Source organism: Purpureocillium lilacinum, assembly GCF_023168085.1.
Source record: "Purpureocillium lilacinum CBS 284.36 DNA, scaffold_3, whole genome shotgun sequence".
NCBI classification, from domain to species: domain Eukaryota; kingdom Fungi; phylum Ascomycota; class Sordariomycetes; order Hypocreales; family Ophiocordycipitaceae; genus Purpureocillium; species Purpureocillium lilacinum.
Window position 1 is genome coordinate 2,707,615 of NW_027072113.1, and position 9,403 is coordinate 2,717,017.

The 9,403-nt window shown below is 60.1% G+C and overlaps 4 protein-coding genes across 4 annotated transcripts; 2 read left to right on the forward strand and 2 right to left on the reverse strand.

Moving 5' to 3' along the window:
- Nucleotides 1-207: 207 nt before the first annotated feature.
- On the forward strand, nt 208-2,335 carry PLICBS_004395 (D-lactate ferricytochrome c oxidoreductase; the record flags this gene model as incomplete). The annotated part of the gene is made up of 5 exons (XM_065600507.1): nt 208-499; nt 562-1,833; nt 1,914-2,008; nt 2,079-2,159; nt 2,243-2,335. 5 exons carry the CDS (start codon nt 208-210, stop codon nt 2,333-2,335), a joined length of 1,833 nt encoding a protein of 610 aa, XP_065456579.1.
- A 654-nt stretch (nt 2,336-2,989) lies between these two features.
- PLICBS_004396 (uncharacterized protein) lies at nt 2,990-4,614 on the forward strand (the record flags this gene model as incomplete). Its single annotated transcript, XM_065600508.1, has 2 exons — nt 2,990-3,041; nt 3,128-4,614. 2 exons carry the CDS (start codon nt 2,990-2,992, stop codon nt 4,612-4,614), a joined length of 1,539 nt encoding a protein of 512 aa, XP_065456580.1.
- A 164-nt stretch (nt 4,615-4,778) lies between these two features.
- Nucleotides 4,779-5,778, reverse strand: PLICBS_004397 (uncharacterized protein; the record flags this gene model as incomplete). The annotated part of the gene is made up of 2 exons (XM_018326868.2): nt 4,779-5,167; nt 5,271-5,778. The coding sequence occupies 2 exons, from the start codon at nt 5,776-5,778 to the stop codon at nt 4,779-4,781; spliced, it is 897 nt and encodes a 298-aa protein (XP_018174330.2).
- A 1,025-nt stretch (nt 5,779-6,803) lies between these two features.
- On the reverse strand, nt 6,804-7,616 carry PLICBS_004398 (uncharacterized protein; the record flags this gene model as incomplete). The annotated part of the gene is made up of 1 exon (XM_018326867.2): nt 6,804-7,616. One exon carries the CDS (start codon nt 7,614-7,616, stop codon nt 6,804-6,806), a length of 813 nt encoding a protein of 270 aa, XP_018174329.2.
- Nucleotides 7,617-9,403: the final 1,787 nt, after the last annotated feature.

Below are 9,403 nucleotides of genomic sequence, written 5' to 3' on the forward strand. Positions count from 1 at the left end.
TTGAAACTTTGGGTACAAGATCGAGCACATCACCACCACCACCACCAGCTGGACCGGGCGCCGCGCTTGGCACACGTTATTCCCTACGTCTTCTCCGCCCAACCCTCCACTGCCGGCGCGCCGCATCGACGACTTTTCGCCACCCCTCCCCGTCCTCGGCGCACGACGAGACGCACGCGACCGACCGACGACAGGACAGGACAGACAATGGCACCGCTGCAGCTGCGAGCTGCTGCGCTGCGGCGCCTGCGAGTCGCCGGCCCCCGGTTGCCGGCGGCCGTGGCAACGCCGCGATGCTACTCGACCGAGATGGAGCCCGAGAAGCCCAAGGGCCAGCCCGCGGCGCGGCAGGGCAACGAGGCCAGGCTGGGGCGCTCGTTCAAGGGGCAGGTCATGGGCAGCATCGGCGCGCGACTGCGGCGCGAGAGGGAGCAGCGCGAGCAGTACGAGCGCTGGCGCGACATGACGGACCCGTCGCGCAACTGGATGGTCACCTTCCGTGAGTACCTTTCTCATAAATGCGCAATCCTTGGGAGGATAGGAGGCTTCTGACACGTCCAGTCTTCCTGTCGAGCGTGGGCATCGCCTACTACCTGGGCACCTACTGGCCGCGCGACCCGGAGCCGAGCTCGACCCTCCCGCTGTCCAAGACGCGCGACCCCAAGCACAACACCAAGCTCGAGAACATGCAGGCGGCGTGGGCCGACTTTGTCAAGGTCGTGGGCAAGGACAACGTCAGTACGCTCGAGACGGACCTTGAGCACCACTCGACGTCGACATGGTCGACGCACCAGCCCAAGCCCGACGAGAAACCCTTCTGCGTCGTCTTCCCGTCGTCGACGGAGGAGGTGTCCGAGGTGATGAAGATTTGCCACCAGCGGCGCATCCCCGTGGTGGGCTACAGCGGCGGCACGAGCCTCGAGGGCCACTACACGCAGACGCGCAAGGGCATCTCCATCAACTTTGGCCGGATGAACAAGGTCCTGGCGCTGCACAAGGAGGACATGGACGTCATCGTCCAGCCGGCCGTCGGCTGGGAGGCGCTCAACGACGACCTCGGCAAGGAGGGCCTCTTCTTCCCGCCCGACCCGGGCCCCGGCGCCATGATCGGCGGCATGGTCGGCACGGGGTGCAGCGGCACCAACGCCTACCGCTACGGCACGATGCGCGAGTGGGTGCTGAGCCTGACGGTGGTCATGGCCGACGGCACCGTCATCAAGACGCGGCAGCGGCCGCGCAAGAGCTCGGCCGGGTACGACCTGACCAAGCTCTTCATCGGGTCCGAGGGCACGCTGGGGCTGGTCACCGAGGCGACGCTCAAGGTGACGGTCAAGCCGGCGTCGACGAGCGTCGCCGTGTGCGCCTTCCCGTCGATCCGGCACGCGGCCACGTGCGTGAGCAAGGTGGTGGGCGAGGGCGTGCCCATCGCGGCGGTGGAGATCCTCGACGACAACCAGATGCGCAACATCAACGCGGCGGGCATGACGTCGCGGACGTGGGCCGAGGCGCCGACCCTCTTCTTCAAGTTCGCGGGCACGCCCGCCGGCGTCAAGGAGCAGGTGGCGCAGGTGCAGGCGCTGGCGCGGTCGGCGGGCAGCACGACGTTTGAGTTTGCGCGCGGCAAGGACGAGCAGGACGAGCTGTGGAGCGCGCGCAAGGAGGCGCTGTGGAGCACCATGGCGGCGGGCCGCGACGGCGACCGCGTGTGGACGGGCGACGTGGCGGTGCCGACGAGCAGGCTGCCGGCGCTCATCGAGGAGACCAAGGAGGACATGGCGCGGAGCGGGCTGAGCGCGTCCATCGTCGGGCACGTCGGCGACGGCAACTTTCACAGTACGTCTCTTCCCCTCTTCCCCCCTCTTCCAGCCAGAGTGAAGGGGATATGGAGCAAGGTGCTGACGACAGATGTATAGCGATCCTCCTGTACAGTGACGCGCAGAGGCAAAAGGCCGAAAAGGTGGTGCACCGGATGGTCAAGCGGGCCATTGAGATGGAGGGCACGGTCACGGTGAGGCATTCTCGCATTCTCATGAGAGCGGTCAGGAGAGAAATGGCTCGGCTAACTTAAGATAACGCAGGGCGAGCACGGTGTCGGCCTCGTCAAGAGGGACTATCTGCCGCACGAGCTGGGCGAGACGACGGTCGATGCGATGCGCCAGGTGCGTCTTCTATCACTAACTGTACCTCGGCAGGCGAGCCCGGGGTATGAGCGTACGTTCATTTTGCTAACGAGGTGTACCAGATCAAAAAGGCGTTTGATCCGCTGTGTCTGCTCAACTGCGACAAGGTGGTGCGGATGCAGAAGCCGAAGCGCGGCGAGGTTGAGGAGTGGTAGTGGAAGTGGTAGTTATAGTCGGGCCTCGAGAGGGATGGATGGATGGTGGGGGGGTGTTGTATATATTAGAGGTGAGGTAATCGGGCGCGCGCGCGCGTATGCCGCGTGTATATGTGTCAATACAAGACTTCTCCAACGTACATTACCACCTGGTTGCTGGTGGCTCGACATTTGAGATGGACTTACAGATGGACCCTGAATCGCCATGCTTGGGAGCTGTTCCCCACTGCGTGAGAGCTCGCTGCCAATGCACCGTTAACGGCTCGGACTTGGCTCCAAATTAATGGAGCTCGCCTGGGTAAGGTTAGGTGCGGCGGCCTTCCGTCTCTTATCTAATCGGGGCAGCCAGTGACGCACTTGCATCACAGGGACCACCTCAAACCACGGCGGCCCGCTGGAGCGTTGCGTTGCCCCCAACTGCCCCGCGTCACTCCCCGGCGTCACATGGTCTGCCCTCGCCGCACCACCGCAGTCAACTGCCTCGCCAGCTCGTGACTGCGTCCAGTCGCGTACCGAGTCGCGTCACGAAAGTCCCTCTCTCCCCGGCATCTCAAGACAATCCACGTTCGAGTCGAGTACGGCCAACTAGTTTGCGATATCTGTGCTAGCGCTGGGCGACGTCTGTCGCGCAACCTCGACCACGGCCGCTTCGCCATGTCGCTGTTCACGGCGCAGCTGCATCCTGGCAGGGGCCTTGGGTTCCTAGGTGAGTCGTCGCTGCGACCCGGAGCCCCTGTGGCGCCGGCGCCGGCGGAACCTACAAGTCAAGTTAGATGCTGACGCCGTGTTCAGTCCTCGGCGCGTCGCTCCACGATGTCCTCACGCGCCTCAAGGCCGAGCCCCAGCGCTTCCCCAAGCTCGAGGTGCTCTACTCGCCCGACCGCCCCGTCACCGAGCCCGTCTGCATCAACCTGCCGCAAAACGGCATCCGCCTGCGCTTCGACGGCCCCGAGCAGCGTCTGCGCCTCGTCGAGGTGCTCGACTTCACCAAGAACCACGTCACCTTCAAGGACCGCGACCTGCTCAAGCCCGCCAACGGCACGTCGGCCCCCGGGTCGCCCGTGCCCGGCGAGGCGTCCTCGGCGGGGCCCACGTTTCGACACATATACCACCGCCTGCTAGGGCCGACGTACGCAGGCGAGTTTATCCCTCCCGCCGGCGGCCAGGAGGATGGCATCTACGTGCTGTCATATCCCGGCGTGGCCTTTAACTTTCCCATGCCCAAGGCGGCCTACTCGCCCAACAAGGACGTCGTGTCGCTCTTGTCTGCGTCGTCGAGCCAAGTCGCCACGTCCATGGCCGTGTTTAGCGGGGACTCGTGGGCCGAGGCGCGTCCGACGCTCTTCACCGAGGTCCTGCCCAGCATCAAATCGACATCGGCCCTGCCGCGCGGCAAGGACGTCTACCCCGACGAAGTCTCCCTGGTGCGGCTGTATGGAGGCGGTCGCATCGATCTCTTCCGCAAGTGGACGAGCAGCGCGTTTCGGATCCAGCTCGGCGAGACGACGCCGCAGGAGCTCGTCATGGAGCTGGGCCCGCCCAACGCCATCTACCGAAAGAACGACCAGAACATGGTCATCCACAAGATGCGTACAGCTAGCAACACGCGCAGTAGGCCGAGCGCAACGGACATCGGGCGGCCGGACGACCTCACCGACACGGACCAGTCATCTATGAATACGGGCTCCGACGACTCGGACGAGGAGGCCATCGACGAACACACCGCCAACAACCCGTCTGGAACATGCTTTTACAACTACTTTTATCTAGGGTTCGACGTGCTGCTATCGACGCCCACAGCGCCGTCAGGCCTGCCGCCCGGCACGGAACCGGCTGGCCCGGAGAACCCGATCAAGTCGCACCACCCGGACCGCCTCGTGGTTACCAAGCTCGTCCTCCACGGAAACATACCTGGCTCCTACGAGTTCAATCGCCACCGGCGCTGCCGCTGGGAAATTGCCTACCTGAACGACGGCGAGGACGACGGCTCCATCAACTCGGAAACGGAATTTCGACACGTCGAGGAGCGCATGAGCGACAAGTGGCAGGAAGCGCTTCCCGCCGGCAAGGGCTCCTCCGGGCGGCAGAGGGGCATGGTGCTGAACCGCGGATGGGGCGACAGCCCGGGGAGCAGCTGCGAGTTCCTGGGTGGCTGGGAGGAGAGCGGCGCGCGGCGGGCCGACGCCGGTGGGGAGTCTACGACGACGCTGTATGGCTTCCCGGGGTTGGTGTTTGAGGTGCTGAAGAATGATTACGTGAATACGGTGACGGTGTTTTAGACGCTTGCTTTGCGGGTCGGAAGGCGTTGGGCACATTGGGAATGAACCACATCAGTGGGCTTGACACAGTATTCTGTGTAACGCATGCATGAGATACCAACTATACAAGACTTGCAGCTTCTTGCCGCTTCGCTTGGCTAGCGGAACGCACTCGCTCGCTACTTCTACTTCTTTTCCAAGTACACATTATCACACACGTCACGGAACGTATCCATGGAGTGCTTCGTCGCATCCGCGACCCTGTCCATCATCTTGCCCATGTCTCTCCCCAGCGGGAGCACCCGCTCCGCCTCCTTGCCCCGTCCCACGCCCTCACCCACGATGACCTCGTAGATGGCCCTCGCCGCCTTGCGGTGGTCGCCGTCGGGCTGGAAGTTGGCCCCCTCTATGCTGCCGAGCACCTTTCCCACCATGGAGCCCGCGTAGTCGTCTGGGAAGGGCTCGGCGGTGCGCGTGAGCGCCCGCGTGAAGTTTGTGTCGAAGCCGCCGAGCTGCACGGTGAGGGAGCGGATGTTGAAGGGGGCGAGCTCCTTGGCCATGACGCGCATCAGACCTGCGAAAATGATTTCCCGTCAGACATGCGATTGCAAAACAGCGCGATGCACAACATTGGGCTAAGTTGGGGAAGGAAAGGGGGCAGCAAAGTGGTGACTTACCGTCGAGCGCGGCCTTGGCCGCCGCATACACAGCCATGCTCTCCCTCCCATCAACGCCCGCCCCGGACCCGATATTCACAATCATGCCCCTCCTCCTGCGGCGCATATGCGGCACCACCGCGCGCGCGAGCCGGTACGGCCCGAAGAACACCGTCTCGAACTGCCGCCGGACCTCGTCGTCGCGGAAGCTCTCGGCGGGGCCGTGGACGGACCACCCCGCGTTGTTGACGAGCACGTCGATGGCCACGCAGTCGTCCCGGCACTCGAGCTGCTCGACGAGCTCGGCGGCGCGGGTCGGCGAGTCGACGTCCAGCGCGAGGAAGCGGCTGCCGTTGGAGGCGTGGGACTCGACCTCTGCGACGAGGGCGGGGGGCAGGGCGGAGGGGTTGCGCGCGGTGGCGATGACGGTGTGCGAGTGGGCGAGGGCGAGGCGGGTGAGGGCGAGGCCGAAGCCGGAGGAGCAGCCCGTGATGAGGAAGGTGAGCTTGGGGGGGTCCCAGGACGACATTGTGAGTGCGTTACAGCGGTCTTCACGGGGTGTAGAGTTGAGACTTGAGCTTTTGGTCGAGACTTCAGAAAGCTCTGGGTCAAACTTGCAACGCCTTGCGGCTTCGATATATACGCGACGCAAACGCATCCGTCCCGCACATGCCAGCACTAACCCCGGACCCCGCACGCCTCTCCTTAGCCATGGAGAACTATGCGTATCGCTATGAGGTACGCTTTCTCAGCGGCGATTAGGGTGCTTTACCCCCGGAGCGGTCGCCGTTTCAGCGCCGATCCGGGTCCGGAGAGCCCCACATAACCGGAGCTAACGGGGTAACTCCACCGGTCGGAGGACCGGGGCCGACCCTATAGATGCTAATTAAGCGAGCGCCGCCCGCAAGCATCAGACGTGACATTAGACGGGGGCCAGCATAAGCGGGTTTACGTCGAAGAGTAAATTAGATGTGGTGCGATTCGCCTCCCTCGAGTCTAATCCGCCTCGACTTTAAGGGTTACTTCGGCTGCTCGACAGCCCATGCTTTGGTGACCTGCCGCGTTATACCGACGCAAGCGGGTTGAGGTGTAAGAGACTACACGCCACCTGCGGGGATGTTGCTTTGCGTGTTCATGAATGATGATCTGGTTAGTTTGTTCTTCACAAATCGGCTTGGATTCTCGCTCTATGTCATAAGCGAGTCGGGTGGCATATTCGAGATCCGCAAGGCTTTCATGAGTCACCACTTTTCCAACACGCAACTCCAATAAGAACATCATTCTTTGTTGAACAACGTTGCCAAGTACTACCTGCTGCTATTAGAGAGTGTGTGAGAGAAACAAAGGGGAAGGGGGCTAGGGGCTAGCGGTGGACGGGAGTCCCGGGGGGGCTCATCATCTGCCTTTGACCGTAAAGAATGAAGATTTGGAAGCCAATCAAAAGTCCTCTTGCTGCTCTGATCAAAAAAATAAAAAAAAATAAACTAAAAAAAAAATAACACAGCGGCACCAAGCTAACGCCGCATCTCATCGCCTCCACTGCAGACCACTGGCTCAATTATCAGGAACGTAATCCTTGATACTCATTGTCCCGTTGGTCAGCGTCTTGAGCTTATAAAAGCTCGTTGTGTCGGTGATATCGCTCGGCTGCACCTGCGGGGGGAATTCGTAGCTCATGACCGACTTGGGGTTTCTCGTCCCGTAAACCACCGCTCCGCCCTCCCAGCGGCCCGGATCCAAGGCGAATTCGTGGCGCAGGCCCAGAGTGTGCCCAAGCTCGTGCAGGAAGATGTTTTTGAGGATCGAGCGGTACTGCTGTTTGGACAACGCCGACTGGTACACGAACAATGTGTTCAATGGCTTGGAATTCGGGAAGAACGCCGAGGCCAAGACGCTGCCCTTGTCCCCGCCGTACTCCAGCACGAACGCCGCATCCTCAAGCTTGCCGACCCAGGCAAACTTGACGCCCAGATTATAGCTGTTCCACTGCTGCGCTGCCTCCCAAAGACGGAGCGCCGCAAATTGTGCGTCTCCGGCCTGAGGGTATCCACCGGCGTACGCGGCAAAGTTTATGGTCGAGCCGTATTTCCAGCGCGGGATCTCTGTAAAGAGGCCTACCAGGATGGAAGCCACCGAGTTAGGGTCAAACGGCTCAGTCAGGCAGTTGTAGCTGTCCTGATGGCTGGCAGCCGGGGCACCTGCATCGTTATCATTGGCGCCTCTGGCATCATATTCCTGAAGGACTGCTTGGGGATCGAGAACTTCAATCTTGTCGTCACCGAACTTCTTTTGGATGATTCGCACCGCAGCATTTCGCTGGTCCTTCTTGGACTGGGATTTGTCCAACGGCAGTTGACTCCCAGTCATCGTGGATGGTTGAAGGACTTCACGGTTATATGCTTGTGATGGGGATGGTACAACACTTGAGGGACTCGACGGAGGCTTGGGGATTGTCCCACACCAGTCTTCTGGCTTGTTTGGGTCCGTTGTGATGGTTTGGAAAAGTTGGTTTTGAAGGTTGGCTGAGATGGGCATGGACCTCAGGTCCCTTTTATGGCCCATGTATCGTAGATGCCAACGCCTATCCCATCGGCAAAGGATATTTGCTGCCAGCAGACTGTCAATCAGGACGATTGCAAGTCGAGTCAAACTTTGGAGCCCTCACTTCAGCCGCAACGTAACCTAATCGTCTAGGAACGGCCGAGACTCCCTGAAGTTGCTATGCCGCCTTCTTGGAGTGAAAACACACTGTATCCATTGGCCACAGATTCATTTCTGTACATGCGAGCCATCAAAGGTCAGTCTTTTGTCGCCTGCCGAGCGCGATGGCGTCTGCATTTCACGGGTCGTCACGGGTTGGTTACGTGCTCCATTGATGATTCCCAAGGCCATTGGCCCCCGCCAAACCACCACTACAAGAACTATCTAGAAGGAGACTTTGAGGAGAGGTGGTGAGGGCTTAATCACTTACTCCTTAGCTTCTAGCGATAATACAGCTTGCCCGCTTGCTCTGGAATGGTGAGCTGAAACAACGGTGCCACTTGAGCGATGGTGTAACCTGAATGGATTCAGCTGAACATAAAGCTGCCACTGGGTGCTGGACCGACACGTTATGCTTACTTTTGTGTACCGTGGGTCTGTTACGGCCTGTGGCATCAGGCTGCTGGCGACATGGTGGTCTGGCAGCTGAATCGCCTGCTCAGGTGAAGTCCAACGATATCAAGACGATCAGATGCCCAGAGCACATGCACACAAAAGGTTACCGGAAATTACATTTTGCCAAACGGGGCTAGGAGTATCATATGTTGCGGTTTTCCGACCGCAGCGGATGGCCTAAAGGGAATCTCTCAGTTTGGCGAGTAGATGCAGACCAATGCAAACGGCGTGACGTAAACTGTGATCATCATTACGTGTGCCAAACGACGACCTCGCTCTGAAGGTTCGAGTTCCAATACTGTCTGGCACGAGCACACAGAGCATGTGTTGGGAATCCTTTCAATTAGTAAATAGTTATGAGCGAAACCCTGTCGACCATGAAAGAGCGAGGTTATGCATCATTTCCGCCCCTGTTACGTCCACTCCGGTTCTCAACGCTGCGGGCCATGACAACACGCCGTGCTCGGTTGACTTCACCGAGCGGTCGGTGCGCCTCTAAAGTATCCCATAAAAGAAACGTCTTGTCATCAATCTCGCTGCTCCATTCGGGCGTGATTTCTTGCGCCGGGATAGTGAGACGGGCAACCGTGATGTAAGGCGATGCGGTTTCATTCCACCGTTTGGTAGCATTTTCGATTGGAGTATCGGTTTCATTCACATAGAACTGAAGTTGATACTCCCATGTAAGAGGTAATCGGGATACCACGTCGGCGCCCCAATTGTTGCTGGCGTTTGGATCCGCAGTCTGCCCCTTTGGTGGTTTAAGTCGGCCACGAGCGGCGTACGGACCTACGCAAAACGGCGTTTGCGTGTGAAATGTATCGACCGCAAACCCAGAGAAGGGTCGAGCTGGAGCACTTTTGTAGTCGCCCTCTTTTGTCTCCGCCATCTGAACAAAACGAATGAAGTCCAAGCTGCGAGCGCCAAAAGGATCCAACTGTACCATAAGGATGTTGTGCTCCTTAGCGGGCCCGGTATCATAGGCATCTCTACCCTCG